The sequence below is a fragment of the Peromyscus eremicus genome, chromosome 23 (assembly GCF_949786415.1).
Source record: "Peromyscus eremicus chromosome 23, PerEre_H2_v1, whole genome shotgun sequence".
Taxonomy (NCBI): domain Eukaryota; kingdom Metazoa; phylum Chordata; class Mammalia; order Rodentia; family Cricetidae; genus Peromyscus; species Peromyscus eremicus.
This window is the reverse complement of record NC_081438.1, coordinates 33903451-33927207: the sequence shown is the minus strand read 5'-3', so window position 1 is coordinate 33927207 and position 23757 is coordinate 33903451. Positions and strand designations below refer to the sequence as shown.

The window sequence follows — 23757 nt, the reverse complement described above, 5'->3', positions numbered from 1 at the left end:
GCACTTATTTGCAAATTTACAGTAAGTTTTCTTGGCAACTCACTGCATCTGATATTACCTTGGAGAAACTGATCCTTTTGTGTGCACAGACACACACATGTTCACGCTCACTCACTCTTGTATGCATGGATGCGGGTGCACTTGTCTGTATATACATGAGTGGAAGCCAGAAGCTGACATTAGGTGTCTTCCCTTTTCACTCTCCACCTCACTTTCTGAGACAGGGTCTCCCACTGCTTTAGTCAGGGTTTCTTTTGCTGTGAAGAGACACCATGACCACAACTTTTTTTTTTTAAGATTTATTTATTTATTATGTATACAGTATTCTGCCTGCATGTGCCCCTGCGTGCCAGAAGAGGGCACCAGATCTCATTATAGATGGTTGTAAGCCACCATGTGGTTGCTGGAATTGAACTCAGGACCTCTGGGAGAGCAGTCAGTGCTCTTAACCACTGAGCCATCTCTCCAGCCCCGACGACAACAACTTCTATAAAGAAAACATTTCATTGGGGTGGCTCATTTACAGCTGCAGAGGTTCAGTCCATTATCATCATGGCGGGGAGCATGGTGGCATGCAGGCAGATGTGGTGCTGGTAGCTGAGAGTTCTACATCTTGCAGGTGACAGGAAGTTATCTGACATACTGGGCAGTATCCCGAGCATATATGAGACCTCAAAGCCCACCCCCACAGTGACACACTTCCTCCAACAAGGCCATACCCACTCTAACAAAGCCACACTTCCTAATAGTGCCACTCCCTGTGAGATTATGGGGCCAATGACATTCAAACTACCACAGCCACTGAACCTGGAGCTCCGTTTTGGCTATACTGGCTGGTCAGTGAGTCTCCAGAGTCCACCTGTCTCTACCCCACAGAGCTGTGGTTATAGGAACACATCCCCATGCCAGACTTTAATGTGGTTTTGGGGGTTCAAACTCAGATTCTCATAGCTTGTTCAGCAAATACTTCAAGCATTGAGCCATCTTACTAGTCAGAAAGTGACCTTTAATCTGTCATTTCCCCAGACTGATTGATTCCCTTCCTCCATTTCTCTACGTAGGGCTTGAATTTCTTTGATTCAAATAAAATCCTATCTGTATCTTGGATAAAACTAGTATCTTTGCACTTAACTTTTACCACTATTGCCTATGGTAGAGTGGTGTGTATGCATGTGCATATTTTTTTGCAAGGTAATTATTCAGCAATTTGAGTAGGCTTTTTTCCTTTTTACTTATTTCTAGTAAGATGTATTTCCACGGGAGAGTTTTGTTTTATAACATTTATTTAGTTGTGTCTTGCCAGCCCAAAAGTTGGTTTTTGTTTTGCTTTGTTTTGTTTGAGACGGGGTCTTACTATGTCACCCTAGCTGGCCTGGAACTCATTATGTAGACCAGGCTAGCTTCCAGCTTAGAGATCCACCTGTCTGTCTCATAGTGTTGTGCCAGCGTGCCTGGCTTCAGCATTCTTTAAAGTTCTGATAGGCTCGGTCCTCTGGCTTTAAAGGAGATAATAAACTACTCCTTTAGTTCAGGGGCACTCTGGTTTCCTTATTGCAGACACATGGTCACAGGAACTTAATGCATAAACAAGTTTGGATTTTCTTTCTATTTCAGTGTACTGACATGTATTGTGGAGTTTGCCTAGAATGAGACAAAACTCAGGCAGATTTGGAGCATCATATTATCACACACTGTGTGTGTGTGTGTGTGTGTGTGTGTGTGTTGTTATGCTGCAGTTTGCTTTTCTCCCTCCCCTACTTCCTGTCCATGCTTCTGTTCCTTTCTCTTCCTCTTCCAATTCAGAAGATAGAACCCAGGATCTTGTGTATGCTAAGCAAGTGATCCACCATTGAGTTGCAATCTTAGCCCGTGTGTGTGTGTGTGTGTGTGTGTGTGTGTGTGTGTGTGTGTGTGTGTAATCCAGAGGTCAACTTTGGTTCTCTATTACTCTCTACTTCATTTATCTATCTGTCTGTCTATCTATCTATTTTGAGACAGGGTTTCTCTGTGTAGCCCTATCTATCTATCTATCTATCTATCTATCTATCTATCTATCTATCTATCTTGAGACAGGGTTTCTCTGTGTAGCTCTGGCTGTCTCTGTAGACCAGGCTAGCCTCAAACTCAGAGTAATTCTGCCTCCTGAATGCTTGGACTAAAGGCATGTGCCACCACACTTGGCACCTTAATTTTTAAAGTTAATTCATTTTATGCACATGGGTGTTTTGTCTGCTTAAGTGTGGGCTTTGTGCCCTTGGAAGCCAGAAGAAAAGTGTTGGATCTCTTAGAACTGGAGTTACAGACAATTGTGAGCTGCTATGTGGGTACCGGGAATTGAACCTGGGCCCTTAGGAGAGAGGCTAGTGTTCTTAACCACTGAGCCATCTCCAGCACTGCTTCCAAACACCTTATTTTTTGAGACATGGTCTCTCACTGAGCTTGAAGCTTTTTTTTTTTTTTTTTTTTTTTTTTTTTTTTTTTTTTTTTTTTTTTTTTTTGTGGCTAGGCTGCTTGCTAGCAAGCTCCCAGATGAATCTGTCTCTACCTGATAGTGCTGGAGTTACAGGCGCACACCCAACTTTCAGGTGGGTGCTAGGAACTCAAATTCAGTTTACTCTCCGAGCCATCTCCCCAGCCCCATGTTTTACTTCTAAAGATAGGATCTCGCTAGGTTTTTAAGACTAGACTTGAATTTATTTACTCCTGCCTCAGACTCTGGTGTAGCTAGGATGATGGTCATAGTCTCACTTGGCTTTTAAATTGCAGGGATAAGAAATTGGAATTATAAACCAGGCCTTTAATCCCAGCACTTGGGAGGCAGAGACAGGCAGGTTTCTATGAATTCCAGGCAAGTTTGGTCTACATAGGGAGTTCCAGGCCATCTAGGGATACATAGAGATTCGGTCTCAAAACAAAAGAGGGGACTATTCAGGAGAAACGTACACAAGATTCCACACTACAGAGGTTAGCCCAGACAGGAGAGCAAAGGATGATTCAGAGCTCAGGCTACAGGGGAATTCCAAAACTTACCACTAGGTGGCGGAAAAAAAACAAAACAAAACCCCACGTGGAGTTCCCACTATTCATAAAACCTGAGCGATGGTTTGGGAAGGTCCCTAAGAGTCCATTTCTATACATCTATTCCTTTTCAAAGTTTTATTTATTTGGGGATGGAGATATGGCTTAGCGATTGAGAGTACTACTGCTTTTGAAAAAGTTCTGAGTTCAATTCCCAGCACCCACATCAGTCGTTTCACAGTCCCTGTAACTCCAGCTCCAAAGGCGTTTATGCATCTGGCCTCTGTGGAGACCCACATACACCCACACACCTATACATATGATTTTAAATATTTTACTTAATGTTGTATGTTGGGGGTATTATCTGTTCATACATCATAGCATATACATAGAGGTCAGAGGACAATTTGTGGAATTGGTTCTCTCCTTTCACCTTTACATAGGCCAGAGGTATTAAACTCAAGCCACCAAATTTATGCAGCAAGTACCTCTGCCTACTGAGCCATCTCACAGTCCTATACATCCGTTTCTAACAAGGATTCTGAACCTTCTAGCAAAACTAACAATTGTCATCTGGGCCAGAGAGGCTCCTGGCAATACCAATTCCCAGGAAGCTTTTAGGGCAGCTGTCCCTAAAGAACAAAGGGGAGAATTTGGCAGGTCATCTCTTAAGGATACCAAGTTCAGCCAGGCAGTGGTGGCACAGTTTGAGGCCAGCCTGGTCTACACAGCAAGTTCCAGGATGGTCAGGGCTACACAGAGAAACTCTGTCTCAACAAACCAAACAAACAAAACAAACAAAACAAAACAAGGAATACCAAGGTCTGCATCAGAAGCTTCACCATCAGGCAGTCTTTTAAACATTTTTGGAGGTGGAGGGACATGCACACACCATGGCACTTGTGTGGAAGCCAGAGGAAAACTCCATCATATGGTTGGTTCCAGAGAGTGAATTCAGGTCATCAGGTGTGGCTACAAGAAGTTTTGTCCGGTTTACACCGGCGGCTCTCTGCGGCCGGGTTCCTTCCGCCGGACGGGGAGAAAGAGAGAGCGCGAAAGAGAGAGGATGTCTCTCTCAGACTGGCATCTGGCAGTGAAGCTGGCTGACCAGCCACTTGCCCCCAAATCAATTCTTCAATTGCCAGAGACAGAACTGGGAGAATATTCACTAGGGGCCTATAGCATTTCATTTCTAAAGCAGCTTATTGCTGGCAAGCTCCAGGAATCTGTTCCAGACCCGGAGCTGATTGATCTGATCTACTGCGGTCGGAAGCTAAAAGATGACCAGACCCTTGACTTCTATGGTATTCAGCCTGGGTCCACAGTCCATGTTCTCCGCAAATCTTGGCCTGAGCCTGATCAGAAACCTGAACCTGTGGACAAAGTGGCTGCCCTGAGGGAGTTCCGGGTGCTGCACAGTGCCCTGCAGAGCAGCTCCTCCTACAGAGAGGCGGTCTTTAAGATGCTCAGCAATAAAGAGTCTCTGGATCAGATCATTGTGGCCACTCCAGGCCTCAGCGGTGATCCCATTGCTCTAGGGGTTCTCCAGGACAAGGACCTCTTCTTTGTCTTTGCTGATCCCAACATGCTGGATACATTGGTGCCTGCTCACCCAGCCCTGGTCAATGCCATCATCCTGGTTCTGCACTCGGTAGCAGGCAGCACCCCAATGCCAGGAGCTGACTCCTCTTCCCGAAGCATGCCCTCCAGCTCCTACCGAGATATGCCAGGTGGCTTCCTGTTTGACGGGCTCTCGGATGATGAGGACGACTTTCACCCAAGCACCCGGTCTATGCCCTCTAGCAGTACACCCAGCTTCTGCCCGGCCTCCCCGGGGTACAGTGGAGCTGCTGGGCCCCGCCCCATCACCCAGAGTGAGCTGGCCACTGCCCTGGCCCTGGCCAGTACTCCAGAGAGCAGCTCTCACACACCAACTCCTGGCACCCAGGGCCATTCTTCAGGCACCTCGCCAATGTCCTCTGGTGTCCAGTCAGGAACGCCCATCACCAATGATCTTTTTAGTCAAGCCCTCCAGCATGCCCTGCAGGCCTCTGGGCAGCCTCAGCTGCAGCAGTTGCGTGACATGGGCATCCAGGATGATGAACTGAGCCTCTGTGCCCTTCAGGCCACTGGAGGGGATATCCAAGCAGCCCTGGAGCTGATCTTTGCTGGAGGAGCCCCATAAACTTCTAGTACCCGAGTGCCTAGCAAGTTGCCGAGGCGATTCCTAGAAGGAGACGCTTGTGAAGTTGCCTCCAGCTCCCCCCCCCCCACCCTCCCAATATACCTGCTGTGTCCAAAAAAAAAAAAAAAAAAAAGTTTTGTCCACTAAGCCTCATCTTGTTGGCCCAGGGGATCCCTTAAAATTCTGTAATCCTGCAAATTGAGTCTTTGTAGAACTGAACAGAATAGAGATTCATAGAAAATCCCGTGCCTTGAGTTGTTAGACTCCACATGAGCCTGAGTCCAAAATTTTACACTCTTCTTATGTGGGGTTACAATGAGCAATATTTTAAATTAAAAAGTCAAAACCCAAAACTTTTATATTGGGCTGGGCATAGTGGCACATATCTTTAATCCTAGGACTTGAAAGGTAGAGGCAGGCAGATCTGTGAGTTCAGTCAGCCTAGTCTACATACTGAGACCCCGTCTCAACAGTACCCCATAAATCTCAATGAGGACATTTTAGCTGGTAATCTTTACTCAGGAAGCAAAGTTAACTAGGAAACCATGCTTTGCAAACATGTCACAAGGCCAGGCCTCGTTGTCCAGTCATGCACTGTGATGCAGGTGCTGGTCTCAGCAAGATGTCACCCTAGCAGACCACCAACACGTGGTAGGTAACACCACAGCCAATCTTACTCTACTAGGGTGGCATGAGCAAGGTGCTGGCAACCTGAGGCTTCAGATCCTTGCTCCATGAAGTGCCCAACCGCAGCCAGCGTCTCATTTACGTATGAAATCCAGGTGTGAGCTCCCCAACACCTTCCCCCCAGTGTGGGCAGACAGACAGACCTGATTCCCACTCACCGACAGAATTGTTTAAGGTGGATGAAAGCAGGACCAAGAAACTAACAAGACTAAGATGCTGGGGGAGAGGGCACTAACGGATAAGGCAAAACCATAGGCACAGGAGCAGAGTCACATGGACCGTAGGAGGCAGGCCGACAGTTACACTGCTGACTAGGTGTAGAGACCCAGAGTGAATAAAAACCACCCTTCAAGCCCTCTTCTTCCACAAGCCACTTTAATTGTAGGAAGCAAAGCTACTCCGTTCTTGCAGTCAGCATATTATAATTATTCAATACTTCTAATATTTCTGGTGTATCAAATAGTCACACATTCAAGTAAAAAAACAAAACAAAACCAATGATGAAAAACCCTAATTTTCCCATAAAACACAGGAAGATGTCCAGATTATTAGTTTTGATGTGTGTGTGAAGATGTATACCTGCACATATGTGCGCTTGGGGCCCAGAAAACAGTGTTAGATGCCCCAGAACTGGAGTTATAGATGGTTGTGAACCATCATGTGGCTGCTGAGAAATGAACTCTGCAAGAACAGCAAGTGCTTAACCACAGAGCCATCTCTCCAGCCCCTTGTGAGTATTCAGAAGCCTAATTTATAGAAAAGACCACACGTTCTGTTTAATAAAATGTTTATTTAGGATGTTAACACAAGATAGGTCATGCAAGAGCCCAGTTTAAAAAAAAAAAAAAAACCTAAAAAGAATGTAAGAAATGGTAATTGGTGTTGCCAAATGAAAAGATTGTCAATCATTTTATCACCAAAAGCGATATGAAAAAGAACATTTGAATATGACATGGTTGTAGTGATCCTTCGAATTTGTGACTAAAAGTGACAGGTAGCCATTTGTGTTCCATTCCTCAGAGTCCTCCATCCAAAGAGCTGTTGACCCCCGACATATTCAGAAGTAGGGGCTCAGAAGCTCCGGGTGTAGTGGGCTCTGGACACCCTCTGGATAAACTCAAGCTGCCATGTCTTAGCAGGGATGAGGGTGAGTGTTTGGTGGGCATCAGCTGATACTGTTTCCACTGGGAACCTCAGGTTTTGATAATGAAAACTGTAGGACCTGCCAGCCATCCTCCCGGAGCTGAAGTGTATGTAGTGTTTTGACGTCTAGAGAAGGATTTCCAGGGCACTGAGGACTGATTTGGGCAGAAACACCAAATGGAACACAGTGTCTCAGATTTGAGACAAACACAACTCATCTCTTGGCAAAAAAAAAAAAAGAAAAAAAAAAGAAAAAAAAAAAGAAATAAAATAAATAGCATGGAAATTTGACAGATGTTTGAATAATCTACCAAGTGTCAAGGAGTATAATTTCACTGTAGACACAAAGAATCGACCATCTCAACGAATTTTCAAAAAATAAAAAAGGCTTGTACTTATTCTGTACAAAACTGTCACTTTTGGAACTGGCCCAATTCATCTACACATTGAATGTATTAACACAGCATTAAGTTTCTTTGTGTAAAAAACTCTTTGTACATAGTAATAAAAAAGGTAAGGCAGGGTGCAGGGGACAGAGCCTCCCGGTCTCTTCCTCTGCATCCCTGCAGAGCCACCAGGGAGCGGCTGCGACAGGAGGAGCCATCTCTGCTTCTCTGCACTGAGCATCCCGCGCCCTCGCTGTGGTGAGAATCCTGTCCGAGCACCCTGAAGGACAGAGGCTGCTGCTGATGGTCTTTGGCACTTACGCTGGCAGACTGAGCTTCTTTCCCTTGAGAACTAGGATTTGATGGAAAAGAACAGAAACAAGAGGTCACTGTGTGGACAAGTTCAGTTTCCCTCTCTCTGGTTCTCGTCTCATACAAGGAAATAACAGCAATAGAAAAACAAACATACAAACAAACAAACAAACAAAAAAACAAAGCCAGGCTAGGTGGTGGTGGCACTCACCTTTAATCCCAGCACTCAGGAGGCAGAGGTAGGTGGATCTCTGTGAGTTCGAGGCCAGCCTGGTCTACAGAGTGAGCTCCAGGACAGCCAGGGCTGTTTCACAGAGAAACTTTGTCTCAAGGGAGCTGGGCAAGCAAGCCCTTGACAGAATCTGCAACTATGAACTGAAGGCCAGACATGACATACCTTTTGTAATGTACAAGTAAAAGAAGTCGCAGTAGAGAATGGTCTGGACGACACCAGCCACCACAGCAATGAGATCAAAGAAACCCTCGAAGTAGAAGCGCCAGATCCAGTTGACGAGGTACAGAGCACGGTAGAGGCCCAGGAAGAAGAGGTAGTGGGTGGTGATAGTCTCAGCCTCGCCCGTCTTGCTGATCATAAAGAGCTGTGGAAGGATTGCCACTGACTCCAGGTAGATGGAGAAGGTCCATAAGATCTGAAAGACAGGAGGCTGGCTTCAGCTGGGAGGAGCAACCAGCCACCACACGGAACACAGAACGGCAAACACCATCTAAGAGGTTGGATGGGCTGGGTAAGGGATCTGTCATGTCTTGTCTACCATGAATCCACATGGAAGGTGTTACTGTGTGGGCTCATCCCACTCCAGATCCAGAGTCCCCAACCCACCTTGCTTTCTTCCACTGTTTCTGCTGATTCTCCACCAACTGACCACATTTTCCCACTACAGATGGCTTTGCCTTACAATTCTTCAACTTTCCAAAAGATTGAAAGAAACACACATGCAATAGAAACCATACTTAAATTTTCATGTTTGGGCTAGTAGGATGTACCATGATTCTGGGCAGGAGCAGAGCTGTAAATCCCACTCAGCCACAGCACATTGTCTGCACTGACAGGAAACACGTCTACAATGTGCTGGGTTAGTAAGCTAGCTATATTAAATGTTTTTCCTTTTCTTTTCTTTTTGGCTTTTCAAGACAGGGTTTCTCTGTGTAACAGTCCTGGCTGTCCTGGAACTCACTCTATAGACCATGCTGGTCTCGAACTCAGATTCACCTGCCTCTGCCACCCAAGTGCTGGAACTGAAGGCATGCACCACCACAGCCCAGCATTTTTTTTTTAAACTAGCAATGAGTTGGTCAATAAATGGTCATACCCCTGTCAGAAGTCAAGAAGCTCCTGCATATTCTCTCTCTCTCTCTCTCTCTCTCTCTCTCACTCTCTCTCTCTCTGTGTGTGTGTGTGTGTGTGTGTGTGTGTGTGTGTGTGTGTGTGTGTGATGTCTGTAGTGCTGGAGAACAGCTTCAAGTGTCATTCCTTAGGTGCCATCCACCTCTTTTTTGAGGCAGGGTCTCTCACTAGTCTTGTACATAAACTGGGCTGGCTTACCAGTGAGCCCCAGCAATCTACTATCTCCCCTCCCTAACACTTGGGATTATATGCACCACTGCACCTCCATTTTTCATGTGGGTTCTGGAGCTCAAACTCAGGTGCTCAACACTTTCTAACACATATCTCCCGGTCCTTCTCATCTCCCGCTTTCTTTTATTGAGATAAGGTCTTATGTAGCTCACACTGGTCTCAAACTCACTATGTAGCTGAGGATGACCTTGACTCCTGATCCTCCTGCCTCCACCTCCCAGATGTTGGGCTGACAGGCATGTACCACAACACCATGGTTTTTGTTGTTGTTGTTGTTGTTATTTTGTTTTTCCAGACAGGGTTTCTCTGTGTAGCTCTGTGCCTTTCCTGGAACTCACTCTGTAGCCCAGGCTGGCCTCGAACTCACACAAATCCTTCTGCCTCTGCTGGGATTAAAGGTGTGTGCCACTGCCGCCCGGCACAACACCATGTTTAATTTGGGGAAACCTCCAGCAATAAACTGTCAGCAGACACCCAAGTACCGGGTGGTTTAATTCCGATATACCAATCTAGTTACAACAGTGTATTTTGTACCAGAAGTCTGTCAAACAGCAAAACAAAGGAAGAAAACAAACCAATAAGAATCCTTTTTCTGTTAACAGAGAACCAGATGTGACCACTAAATACCCTTAACCAACCTCAAGAGGAGAGAAGTCATGATTGACTAGAAATGAGAGGCCTCCCACAGGAACCACCAGAAACTCCACTCGGAAGGTATCATGATTTCCATCATAGGTGGCCTTAAACTTCATGTAGATCAGGTACACTGTGGCATAGGAGCAGGCAATGTAGATAAGCTAGGCAAAGGAGAGACACCACGTTAGGAGCACATTGCAACTGTTCCTAAACACTGTGGCACTGCCATACAGTCAGCCTTAAACCTCTCCCTCTCGACACTCACTCAGACCACTTCTGGTTGTGTATACTCCTGAGTCACACAGCCACCACAAGTAGGACACAGGACCGTTCTATCACTCAAATCTCACCCCCCTGCCTCTTTGTAGTTAAGCCCCCTCCAGGCTCATTTTGCCCCTCTTGTTCGGTTTCCAGTTTTGCCTTTTCTAGAATGCCACGTGAGAAGTCAAACAACACATTGCATTTTGCATCTGGCATCTTCAGATGGCACAGTATGTCTGAGAGCCAGCCAAAGTTGCTACACATGTTAATAATTTCCCCCCATTTTTAGAGATCAAAACAATTTTTATTTATGTCTGTGTCTGTATGCACATGTACCCATGGAGACCAGAAGAGGGTATCAGATCTCTTGAAGCTGGAGTTACAGCCTGTTGTAAAGCTTCTTGTAAACCTATTGTAAGCTGCCAAATGTGAGTGCTGGGGCTTGAACTCCAGGCCTCACAACTGAGCAGCAAGCACTCTTATCCACTGAGCCATATCTCTGGCCCATTTCCTCCTTTGTGCTGAGCAGAGGTCTAATGTACAGGTGCATCACAATCTGCTTACTCACTCACTCACAGTTAAAGGAGAAGTGTCCTGTTTCCAGTTGGAAGATGGTGAGTAGCTGCTATGAACATGGGTTACCTTTGTGTGAATGTAAGTTTCATTTTTCTTGCATTTATACTTAGGAGTAGGTTGCTGGATCAATGTTAAGCATACGTTTTAAAACTGTAAGAAACTCCAGAGAAATAGGCTTTTAATCTCATCTTAAATACAACACAGCAGTTTTAGAGAGGAAAGAATTTGAAGTTCACTGCAGCTCTGGACCAAGGACTTCTGTCCAACATTTCTTTGGCTAGCTTTTTTGTAAAGATAAGATAAGCACTGTAATCCAGGTTCAACTTTTGCCTTAGTGACTTTTACTTAAACTGCACTTCCTGTTTGGGGCCAGAAAGATGGCTCAGTGGGAAAAGGCACTTGGGGTCAATCTCTGGGACATACATGCTGAAAGGAGAGAACCAACTCCTTAAAGGATCCTGACCCCCACACTTGGGCAGTACCATGTGTGCACCCACACATGTACACTCACAGATATACACAAAATAAATATTTAAAAAAATGCAAAACATTGGTTTACTTTAACAATAATTATTCAGATTGATGCTATGAAATTCAGTCTGGTAGTGTTAAGTCAAAAGTTAGTTTTGTTTGTTTAAGATTACTATTTTAAGATTTTAAAATTATTTTGTGAATGTTTTGCTTGCATGTATGTATGTACACCACATGCTTGTCTAGTGCCCTCCAAGAGCAGAATGGATTCAAGTTCCTGGAACTGGAGTTATAGGCGTCAGGTCCTCTGCAAGAACAACAAGGGATCTAATCCACTGAGCCATCTCTCCAGCCCTTACTATTATTTTTAAGCAGATTTTATTTTAATTGTTATGTGTTTGGCTGTGGGTTTGTGCACTTAAGTGTGGTGCCTGCAGACTGGAAGGTACTGGATTTCCTGGAACTAGAGTTCCAGGCAACATGATGTGGGTGCTGGGAACTGCACGAGTTGAGAAGCTGTTAAGAGCACTGGCTGCTCTTGCAGAGGACCCAGGTTCAATTCCCAGCATCCACATGGCAGCTCACCACTGTCTATAACTTCAGAGCCAGGGGGTCCAATGCCTTCTTCTGATCTCATGGGTACTAGGCACACATGTGGTGTACATACATAAATGCAGACAAAACAACATAGATATAAAATAATAAAATAAACTTTTTTCTTTTGGTTTTTTTAGATCAGGTTTCTCTGTGTAATAGTCCTGGTAGTCTTGGAACTCACTTTGTAGACCAGGCTGGCCTTGAACTCAGAGATCCACCTGCCTCTGTCTCCCAAGTGCTGGGATCAAAGGTGTGCACCACCGCCGCCCAGCAAATCTAAATTTTTTTAAAGCAGTATGAACTTAACATCTTTATTGAGGAGCCATCTCTCCAGGTCCAAAATTTATTTTATTTCTGATTTATGTGTATATGTATGTGTACATGTTTGTATGTCTACAAAGGCCAGAAAAGGAGTCAGAGCCTCTGGAGCTAGAATCACAGGCTGCTGTGCGTGCTGAGTACTGAACTCCGGTCTTATGCAAGAGCAGCAAATGCTCTTAACTGCTGAGCCGTCTCCCCAGCCCCTGAAAGCTAATTTGTAAAACACTTCTGCCTCTAAGACAGCAATTTTGGGTACACTGCAACAGAGCTGTTCAAGGGCTCACAATTGAGTCCTGTGTTCTTTCATCTTTAAAAGGTCACCCAGCCCCAAGGAAAAGCCTAGTATTCTGAAATTATATCAATTTGTAAACTGCAGATACTCAGGCCTAAGAATAAAACGCAGATTTCAATCCTGAATAGAGATGGCTGGGATAGGACCACACTGCCTTGTTACTCCTTCTCCTGAGGAAATACAACTTAAGAAACTTAATTAGGAAACCATTGGAGCAAATGACTTATGATGAGGGTAATCACCAAGCCCTTACATAGTTTAAAAACCCACAATGATACTAAACAGTTCCCAGCCCCTCATTATGTATTTATGTTTGTAAATAGTCAGCATGTATTCAAATTGTTGTTTTAAACCCTACACATGTGTTAATAAGGAAAGCACACAGGTAGGTGCACCCACACTGCACCCCCTCTGGACCATCCCTAGTCCAGGCTTACTGTAGCTGGGGGGTTCTCAGGGTCCTGCCTGTGACCTACAGCTGGGCTCTGGCTCTATAAGCAAGCAAGCAGGACTGTGCTGAGAGATGGGACTCAGCAGAAGAGTGGATTCTGACTCTTCTATCCCCAGTACCTGCAGTTTTATCTCACTGAGATGATAAGCAGAATCCTGGTCATTCTGTATATATGCATTCATCCAGGTTTGTGTTCCTGTGTATGTGCAGGATAGAAGTCAACCTTGGGTGTTTGAGTTATTTTAATTTATGTGTATGTCTGTGAAAGAATATGACATGCATAGGGACACCTGACAGAAGCCACAAAAAAGCCAGATCCCCTGAAGCTATAGACAGTTGTGAGCCTCTTGATGTGGGTGCTGGGAACCAAACTCAGTTTCTCTGCAGGAGCAGTCTGTGTACCTAACTGCTGAGACATCGCTCCAACTAAGGTGTCTCTGAGACAAAGGGCTCAGCAATCAGGCTGGGCTGGCAGGACTCTGAGCCCTGGGGATGGCCCTGTCTCTATCTTCCTAGAGCAGGGATTATAAGTGAGTGCCACCACACCCAACTTACATGGGTGCCGAGGATCAAACTAAGGTCCTCAGGATGACATGGAAGCATTGTACAGACTGAGCCATCTACCAGCCCAACCTAGCCATTTTTAAGGCAGCCAAAATATTTCCTGATTACCAGAGTTCAGAACAAAATGATTATAGGTGACTCAAACTTGCTTTTTTTCCTTTAATTTTTTAACCATTTATTTATATGATATATGCATTTATGTATGTGTGTGTGGCAGTTAGGGACAACTTGTGGGAGTTGGTTCTCTTCTTCCACCATGTGAGTCCCCAGGATTGAACTCAAGTTGTCAGGTTGGTGGCAAGTCTCCTTATCCACTGAGCCACCTCACTGGTTCTCAAAATTGTTTTTTTTTTTTTTTTTTTAAGCAAAGATCATAAACCCAAATACTGCACGCCCACTTTAACCTATATTTATCAAGATGCTTTCAAACACAAAGTGTTGGGTGGGGATGCCCTAAACCACATTCTTAGAACAATGCTGTAAAGTACTTGAAGAGCATGAGTCAATTCCCAGCACTACAAGATCAATAAATAAAGCAAAAAGACATGAAAGCAGAAGGGGGGCTGGTTGAGAAGAGGAAGGGGACTAGCAGAAGGGGGACGAGAGAGTGCAATGGGGTGACTCTAACTGAAAGTTCAAACCTCTACAGAGACAGTCACACAGATACAGACAGACAGACAGACAGACACACACACCAGTGAGATGGCTCAGCAGGTAAAAAGCCTTTGCCAATTGAGCCTGACAACCTGAGTTGGATGGAAGGAGAGAACTTATTCCCAAAAATGTCCTCTGGCCACCACACGGGCACCACAGCATGTGCTTGCCTGCATTTATATATACACACATTGAAAATGAAACATTTTTAAAAGAATAGGGTATCTATTATTCTTGGAGATTTTAAATTAAAAACAACAACAACGAAACAAGGCTAATAGTTCCCACGGGTATGCACATGGTGGATAAATGCACTGGAGCTGGTGTCATACCATACCTTCATAGATGTATTATATAGTGAAATGAATGAAGTAAAAAGATCCAGGTAACGAGTTGTGAAGACCAGTGCAAATAGAAGCTGGCTTTTCCCAGAAATGCCTGAAGAAACAAAAGGTGAGAGTTAGAACAGCCCTGGGGAAGAATTTGGCTCCTGAGATCACCCTGGGCAGCAAGTGTGCAGACAGGGAGAGAGTACTTGGGGTTAAAGGGCCAGGCCTGGGGACAGCTCATTAAATCAGAGAAAATAAAGGTCTTCTTTCTTCTAACATCCCTTTTCGGCTCTCCTAACCGGTCCTGCTCTGGTGGATGAATCTAGGAAAGTGACTTTGTCACACTACCACCAATACACCAAAATGTGTACCCTCCAAGGACGGAGCTCCAACAGCCCACTGCTTGCTACTCAGCATCACACCTTCTTTATCTTCACATGCCTAGCATCTGCCTAACACCCAAGGCTGGCTGTGCTGGCACATGCCTGAATTCCCAACACTTGGGAAGCTGAAGCAGGAAGACTGAGATCCAGGCCTGCCTGGGCTACACAGGGAGACAAAATTAAAACTGATCCCCCTGTAGAGCAGGACAGCCACAGCTCACACGGGGGAGACCTACATCTGCCCACATGGCTGTGTGAATTTCGGGATGTGGCAGGCTGAGCAATTTCTGACTGGAAGGTGTCTGCCATCAGAATCTGACCACCTCCACTTGGAGACACCTGCCTCCGTGCTGAGGACTCATTCATCAGGCACCTCATGCCAGCTGCTACCCTGGCTTCCCCACAGACACTATAAGACACAGTGTGGAGCTGGCTCAACAGATGAACCATGCAAGTGACAGGACCCCCAGAACCCACATAAAGGCAGGGACAGTAGCAGGCATTTGTGATCACAGCACTTCTACTCAAAGATGGGAAGGAGAGACACGAGAATCCCTGGAGGCTCATAGACGAGCTAGCCTGACTTATGGAGAAGGAGAAAGAAGCTCAAACAAGGTGGAAGGCAACGGCACCTGAGATTGCCCTCTGGCCTCACACTCACACAACTCCGATGATCTGGTTCCAGTACCCTCCAAAACCTCCAACAGACACAGAACTCTCTTGTGGAAGTTGTGCCTCATTCCATTTAGTATTTCCTGTGCTGTGCACTAGACCAGAAAAACACATGCTCAAAAGAAAATGGAACTCATTTTCTCTTCATGTCATGAGGCAGTCTCATTGTGTGCTATTCTGGATGAAATTTTCAGAAATGGAGTCCTACCGTGTCTCTAGGACAGTAAAAAGATAATGTGCTCTATGCTCTGCCCTAATTTACTACAAGCCGGAGGATGAGATTCTCCCTGAGTGAGTACTGGGCAAAGGCGAAGCCAGGTGGTATGTGCGATGTATGTATGTGCACATGTGTGCCTGGTGCCGGTGGAGGCCAGAAGCAGTCAGAGTCCTGGAACTGGAGTTACAGAATCCACACAGGAACTACCATCTGGCAACCTTGGATGCTTACAGGATGTGGCAACCATTCTCCCGGGCCTGAAGCTTGACTAGCAAGTTACAGCTTTTCTCTTTACCACTGAAAGGTGTCTCATCTCACAGAAGGAAGCAATCTCAAGCTAAAGGCAGGAGGGGTGGGCAAGAATCACCTGAGGGTAGGGGTGGGATGGAATCTGTCTATGGATGGATCTGCAGTGCTAGGTGTCAGTCATCATGTCTGTCTGTCTACCTGCCTTCCTGCAGTCCTGAGGGTCTCATGTTAAGCAAGCACCTTGCTACTGAGCTACAGTCTCAGGCAATACCAACCTGATCTTGGATCAAAAAGTTGCAAGGTGATCACGTACCAAGCACTCACAGAGCACTCACTGTCAGCACTTCAGACTGACACCCTGGTAGCTAATGCATCCGACAGCTACATTTAAGAGCAACTCTTCAAATGAGTATTGCTCGTTCTTGTCTTTCTCCACAGAGCTCAAAAAGGTTTACGAAAGCCCACATCTCCACACTTGAGCCCACAGGACTTTAAATTACAGTGAAGGTTCAAAGTTGGGTTTCTGACATTTCTACTGGTTTACAGAACAGAAGCCTTATCCAAATAAAGGAGATTCTAGTAACAGCAGGGATGCTGCCAAGCACTGTGGGTCAGGCCACCTGGAAAGACTGCACTCCTAAGAGTCTCAGAAAGGATCTGGATACTCTAAATTAAAACAAAAGCTTTTCTTTCGGTGGGGACAAATAGCCCAAGCTGACCTTGAATCTGCTGTGGAGTCAAAGCTGGCCTTGAACGCCTCATCCTCTTGCCTCCAGCTCTCCAAGTGCTGGAATTACAAATGTGCACCATCACACCCAGCTTGGACATTCTTTTAAAATTCACGACCTTTCCCTGGACTCCACAACTCAATACTTAAGAACAGCCTCACAGCCAGGCATGGCAGAAGCCTGTAATCCCAGCCTATCTATAATCAGGAAGCTGAGACAGGAGTCAGAGTTTAAAGCCAGCTTGGGCTACATGGCAGGATCTTCTTGTCTCAAAAAACCCAAGGGCAGGGAGTGTAGCTCACTAGTACACTGTCTAGTATGGCTCTAGGTTAGAGTCTCAACAGGAAGGGAGGTAGTTTTAGAACCAGAGGGTCTAGGATCATCTCAGTTGAGGTGCTGTGTAAGGCCAGACTTATTTTTTATTTGTTTATTTATTTATTGTGTATGCAGTGTTCTATCTGCATGTATGCCTGTAGGCCAGAAGAGGGCGCCAGATCTCATTACGGATGGTTGTGAGCCACCATGTGGTTGCTGGGAATTGAACTCAGGACCTCTGGAAGAACAAGCAGTGCTCTTAACCTCTGAGCCATCTCTCTAGCCCTGGCCAGATCTATTATATGCTATCCTAATTCCATTCTCTGCGCTTGTCAAACACAGATCACACCAACTTGTTGGGAATGCTGAAAAGATGGAGAAAAGTGCTTTATAGTATATATGCTGTGGTGAACACCTGAGAAATAGTTAACATTAAAAAAATACATGCTTAAAGGATTTAAGCTGTATCATGGAAGAAATGAAACTTTACAGATTTTAGAGGGAAAATTTTCCAGAGAGTATAAATGTAGGATGTAGATTATTTTTCAGGTTCAAAAAGAAAAATAAAAGGTTTCATAAAATTAAAAAAAAAATACATGCCAATTCTTAAAATTTTTCAATGGGCTAAAATATATAGAATGAGTATAAGGTCTTCTCTCTTTGAAAAGATTTATCTTCATTACTTTTAATTATGCATGTCTTTGTGGGTGCAGGTGCCTGCAGAGGCCATTAGAGGCTATCAGACCCAAACCAGAGTCCTCTAGAAAAGCAGGAAGTGCTCTCAATGACAGCCACCTCTCCAGTTCCACTCTTTTAAAAAAAGATTTATTTATTTATTATGTATATAGTGTTTTGTCTGCATGTATCCTTATCCACCAGAAGATGGCATCGGATCTCATTATAGATGGTTATGAGCCACCATGTAGTTCCTGGGAATTGAACTCAGGACCTCTGGAAGAGCAGCCAGTGCTCTTAACCTCTGAGCCATCTCTCCAGCCCCTCCAGTCTCACTCTTTTAAAGAGCCCTCCCATCTCCATTTAAAGTGTAACTGTGTGAGTTGTTTTAAGGTCCCTCCCTTTAAAAAAAATATTGAGTTTTATGTGTATGAATGTCTGGCTGCATGAATGTATGTGTACCATTTGTGTGCCTGGTGCCTGTGGAGAGCAAAAGTAGTCAGAGGTTCTGGAACTGGAGTTACAGATCATTGTAGCCCCCAGGTAGATGCCAAGGAGCGAACCCAAATCCTCTGCAAGAGCAGCAGGTGCTCTTACCTGCTGAGCCAGGTCTCCAGCCCTTAAAGTTCTCTTTCCATTTGTGTTTGTATGTGTACCACACGCATTTTTACCCTTTAAAGTAATCTTGTGTTTTACAACCTGCTGTTTGAAGGCATATCTTGGAATCATCTTTTCCTTCTAAGAATATACATGTCTGGTTCCATCCTGTTTAATGGCTTCACAATGTTCAGTGTAGGCATTAATTTATGAGACCACATTTGAATTATTTAAAAATTTTTGCATGGATTTTTTAAATAGATATTTATATTTTCTACTTATTTTTATTTTCTAGATTCTACTTATGTGTGTGGATACACAGGGAGGACAGAAGAGGGCATCAGATCCCCTGGAGCCATCCAATATGGCTGCTGAGAACTGAACAGCAGCAAGTGAGCGACAAGCCACCTCTCCAGCCTGTTCATAGTTTTTGTTGTAAATTCTACACAAACATCTCTATTTACAGTGTTTTGTGGCTGGAGATGTGGCTCAGTGATAGAGTGTTTGGCTGGCAAGCACAAAGCCCACAAATGCATAAACTGGGCATGACAGCATCTACCTGTGACTCTAGCACTCTGAGGTGGAGGCAGAAAGTGAGAAGTCCAAGGCTATCTTTGTCTACATAAGCACTCTTCCCTCAGCAGTCTCTATACTCCTTGTTGGAAGTCCCAGGAAGTGTCCTTGGGGGTCTCTCCTTCCACTTCACACTCACAAAAGTTATTGCCCTGATGGCTTGACATCCATGTCTATACCTCTTTACACATGATTTACCATCTCACCTGACCTGCACCTTTCTTTGTGTAATGTTAAGGCTCAAACCCAGGCCTCAGACATGCTAGACAAGCATTCTCCCACTGCAGCATCTTTTTTACTCTCTTGAGATTCTTCATAGCCAAACATGGCTTTGAACTCCTAGTCCTCCTATGTCTACTTCCAGAATGCCGGGATTACAGCATGCCCTGCCACACACAGTTCATAAGATGCAGAGATGGAACCAAGGGTTCTGCCATTGCAGCTGGGGAGTGGAAACTTTGCTGCCATCTGCTGCTGAGTTGTCTAGGTGCTGTGCACAGAGAGAGGTCAATCAATGTTTGACATGACTACTGAGAAACGAGCCCTCAAAGGAACAGAGGAAACAGCTCTAAGAGGAAGCTAGGAATGTGATGCAAAATCTTCAAATATTCAGTGTCAACAACAACAACAACAACAACAAAAATAAGCATTACCACTGGGGGATAGGGCCCAGTAGTAAAGAGCTTGACCAGCATGCACAAGGTCATGAGGTCCTAGGTTCAATCCCCAATACCAGCAAAAAGGAAAAAGAGCTTTCTATTTGCTTCAAATAAATAAACTATTTGGTTATGTGACATACAAGGACAGTTGCGTCTGTCAAATTTGATAGGTTGAAAAGTTTATAACCTACACAATGGCTAGGAGGAAGGAGTAAACAAAGGAGGCAGGCTGGAGGTCACTCATTTCAGGACTCCACCAGTCATTTAAACTCAGTGCTCAACACTGGTAGTGAGTGTCAGCTTAGGGAAACTTAGCTAGAAAGCACTTCACCTAAAAACACAGCTTTGGGACATGGATTTGGCTCAGTTGGTAGAGCACTTGCTTGACTTCAGCGAGGCCCTGGGTTCAAATTCCAGCACCACAGATAAGCAAATATTACAGCTTCTTCTCCCAAGGTACTCTAGGTGAGGGCTTAGGGGGAAAAGTGACAATCTGAGTGACAACTTGACCATCCATCAAGATGCCTGGCAGTTCAGGAACACAAGACACTCTCTACACTCCATTTCCCCATGTAATGACAACAGAATCAGCCACAGAATTTACATTCAAGCAAGATCAGCTCACTGCTCCCTCTATGAAACAGGTCCTTAGAGCCCGAGTGGTGATACACACCTGCAATCCTAGCTCTTGGGAGGCAGAAGCAGGAGGATTCAAAGTTTTCTGAATACTTGAAAACCAGAATGTCCCACTTACTAGCCTGCCTCATCCTCCCCTTAGGGAAAAATGTCCTGTGACTTAGGAGTTGCTGTTCAGCACTGGTATTGAAATCCTAAAATGAGCTCTGATTTTCAAGCTGAGAACCATTGCCTGGATGGACATGGCTCAGGTTCCAGATATTTGAGAAACTCTGATCAAGTTCTTCCTCTCTCAAAAGTTGCTCAACAACTGAATAACAGAGCAGCTAGGATAAGTCAGTGTTTAATGCACAATAAATGATCTTGGTGATTTTCATTTTTGAGAGGCCAGAAAATTTTATATAGCAGAATCAAGAGGACCCTGAGTCCAGGAGTAAGGACGGTTCAATGATATCCACGGGCTCCTTGGGAAACACTCCTGAACCAAGCTTGCCCACTTACCTTATCTTGGCACTGCAGCTGGAACACTTTGTTCTCCTTAATGCTCTCATCTCCCAGGAAAACAATGGATATTAAATAGCATCCCGTTCCTTTTCCTTGTTACTCAAGGTTCCCTTAAGAATTCTACTTATAGGGGGTGGGAGAGACAGCTCAATGGTTAAGAGCACGTGCTGCTCTCGCAGAGAACCTAGCTTTGGTTTCCAGCAACAACACGATGGCTTATAACTGCCTGGAACTTCAGTTCCAGAGGACCTGACACCCTCTTCTGTCTCCAAGGGCTTCTGAACACTTGTGGTAAACACACAGGCACACACATATGCACATAAAAAATTTATAATTAAAACTGTGTAGGATAAAGCAAATGCTAATTACTCCAAATTAGGAATTACTGCTCACGTTTCAATCCTGGCTCCATCCTAACTGTGCTTCCCTCCCTAAGACTCGGTTCCCCGCTGCCCACATGGGGACTGCCTGAGAGGAGCCATAGAAAACACGACACTGACTACTGAACGCACACCTATCACAATGGCAACCATTACTCTGCTGTCATCACAAATCATGCAATCAAGCCTCTCGGGTCACCCCCGAGTCAGACGAGATGTTTCAGTACAGGACTTTGTAACATTCACTTGGATTGATCAAAGGTCTTTTTTGGTTGTGCTTACTTCCTGGATCTCAACTATGTTCAGGGAGAGAGAAGAGACCTTCAGACAGCTGAGTCAAAGGGGTGGTGTTAACTTAGATGAGGAGGTGTTTATTCATAAACCAGATAGGTGGCGTCTCTGTCACCCAGGCCCTCTAGGACTCCTATCTTCTGCTGTCTCTGAAAAAAATTAAATTTGAGTTTACACAGTTATTTCATTGGGGCCATAGCATTAGGTTTAAGGACAGTGTTTTAAGAATGTATTATAAGAATATATTTTGGGTTTTCAGGGAGAGGTTGGTTTTGGAGACGGGGGTCTCATATAGTCCATGCTAATTTTGAATTCCTGATCCTCAGGCTTCCACCTCTCCAGTGCTGGGATTACAGGCAAGCACCATCACATTCACCAAGAAATTATCTAAAACTTAGAAGAGTCTTAAGATTTAATGAAATGCAGAAATTCACAGCTACTGTGCGGAGGGGAAAGTTCACTCTACTGCCTCTCTGCAATACTCGAATGAAATATGCATGTACTTGGAGGGAGGGACAAGGCCAACTCACTGGTGACGTGGAGCCAGGAAAGAAAATGAGAACACACAGGAGACCTCAGTGGTACCCAGCGCTTGCAGCTTAAGGGACCAGTTATTAGATGGCCACATTCAACAATGAAAAAACCAGCTCGCTTCTCAAGGCAGCATGAAACTGCCAAGTAACTCACTTAAAAGACTCACATCTCTTTATGATGGGTGAGATCCTGGACCCTAAGACTTGAGTGCAGCCCACTTCACAGGAGGCACAGACCTGACCTGACACCATTCTGCCTCCCATACCCCATGCCCTGCTCCAGTCCTTAAAGAGAACAGGATGAACAGCAGGATGCCCTCTTCCTCCAGCCGGCCCCACCTTCGCGGGTGGCCTGGCTGCCACGTCAGGCCCTGCTCGCCCGCAGTCCTACCCATCCTCCTCGAGCAAGTTTCCCATTGATTCCTGGGGACTCAGAGGAGCCCCCAGAAGCCCAAAGAGAGGGACACGCCTACTAGAACCCCACACACCCCGTCCTAAACTTTTCAGATCCAGCAAAACCTGGGGGGAGGGGGGGGGCAGTTGCGCTAGCACCCTGCACCCGGACGGATCAAGTTCGCGGGCGGACCAAGCGCAGATCGGGGGCCCAGGGCTGCGACGGGCACCCCGACCCGTGTGCACACCCGGAGGGGTTTCAATGCCCGCCGGGCCGGCCGAGGTGGGTGTGTCTAGCCATCGCGAGCCCCGGGCAAGCCTCTGAGCGACCGAGGGCCGAATGGGTCCTTCCGTGCGGTCCTGCCCCTCGCGCCTCGCCCCGGCGACCGCTCACCCGCACAGGAGCGCGTCTTCCAGATCTTCAGCAGTAGGATGACGATGGCCGCCAGGTGGGACAGGTCCCCAGTCAGCCGGAAGATGTTCATAGCGGCGGCGGTCGGCGCAGCGCGGCGGCCCCGGAGCTCAGCAGCGACTCAGGACGCGGCGACAGCCCCAGGGAGAGGAAGCGGTGAAAGATGGCGGGAGCGGGCGCGACGTGGCCAGGGACGTGGCCGAACTGCCGTCGCGCGCGCGGGGCAGCCTGGGAGAGCGGGCGACCGCTGCGGCCACGCCCCCTGCCACGCCCCTTAAAGGCCCCGCAGCCAGGAGCAACCGGACCCTCCATCCCGCATGGGTTGCCAGCTGAGGACCCAGAGTGCTCCGCAATTTCCGTCTCCAGGGTTTCCGCCCGGGTGCCAGCGATTTCCTTTTTTAAGTTTTGAAATGACACTCCATTGTGAGGATTGTCTTTTTTTTTCTTCTTTCCCCTACCCTACTAAGACAACAAGGGTATCCGTCTTGGGGCATTGTGAGGGTGGTAAGCATTGTTAAAATCTCTGCGGTTATGCACGCGTGCTTCTCTTATAGAGGACCCAAGTTCATTTCCCAGCACTACATCAGGCAGCTTCCAATGCCTGTAACACTAGCTCCAGAGGAATTCGATGCCTCTGGCCTTTGAGGGCACTTGCACTCGTGTGCACATACACACAAACTAACACATACATTTTAAATAAAAATAAATCATTAAAAAATCTGTTAAAATCTATTAATTTTTATTAAAAATTACCCTAGGAGCCGGGCGGTAGTGGCGTATGCCGGTAATCCCAGCACTCTGGAGGCAGAGGCAGGTGGATCTCTGTGAGTATGAGGGCCAGCCTGGTCTACAGAGTGAGTTCCAGGACAGCCAGGGCCACCAGCGAAGAGAAACCCTGTCTTGAAACACCCTCCCCGCACCCCCCCCCGAAAAAAAATTACATTAGGGCTGAAGAAATGGCTCAGTTGTTAAGAGCACTTGCTGCTCTTCAGAAGAACCGGTTTCAATTCCCAGCACCCACAACCCAAGGCTCACAACAGCCTGTAACTCCAGCTCTAGA

At 45.9% G+C, this 23757-nt stretch overlaps 2 protein-coding genes across 2 annotated transcripts; one reads left to right on the top strand and one right to left on the bottom strand.

Annotated features, from left to right (window-relative positions):
• The first annotated feature begins 4017 nt into the window (after window positions 1–4017).
• Window positions 4018–5283, top strand: LOC131897994 (ubiquitin-like protein 7). Its single transcript, XM_059249031.1, has one exon. The coding sequence runs from the start codon at window positions 4085–4087 to the stop codon at window positions 5201–5203; it is 1119 nt and encodes a 372-aa protein (XP_059105014.1). The 5' UTR covers window positions 4018–4084; the 3' UTR covers window positions 5204–5283.
• A 2295-nt stretch (window positions 5284–7578) lies between these two features.
• Window positions 7579–22911, bottom strand: Kdelr2 (KDEL endoplasmic reticulum protein retention receptor 2). The gene is made up of 5 exons (XM_059249113.1): window positions 22680–22911; window positions 14489–14589; window positions 9967–10125; window positions 8129–8381; window positions 7579–7771 (listed from the first exon to the last, which is right to left on the bottom strand). The coding sequence occupies exons 1-5, from the start codon at window positions 22768–22770 to the stop codon at window positions 7737–7739; spliced, it is 639 nt and encodes a 212-aa protein (XP_059105096.1). The 5' UTR covers window positions 22771–22911; the 3' UTR covers window positions 7579–7736.
• Window positions 22912–23757: the final 846 nt, after the last annotated feature.

Bases quoted from the DNA above. Each gene is read 5' to 3' on its own strand.
- Kdelr2 (XM_059249113.1), bottom strand. From the start codon at position 22,770: ATGAACATCTTCCGGCTGACTGGGGACCTGTCCCACCTGGCGGCCATC. The intron at 10,126-14,488 runs GTATGGTATGAC...TCCTTTGCCTAG, and splicing joins TATATAATACATCTATGAAG to CTTATCTACATTGCCTGCTC. The intron at 8,382-9,966 runs GTTGGTTAAGGG...CCTGTCTTTCAG, and splicing joins ATGACTTCTCTCCTCTTGAG to ATCTTATGGACCTTCTCCAT.
- LOC131897994 (XM_059249031.1), top strand. From the start codon at position 4,085: ATGTCTCTCTCAGACTGGCATCTGGCAGTGAAGCTGGCTGACCAGCCA.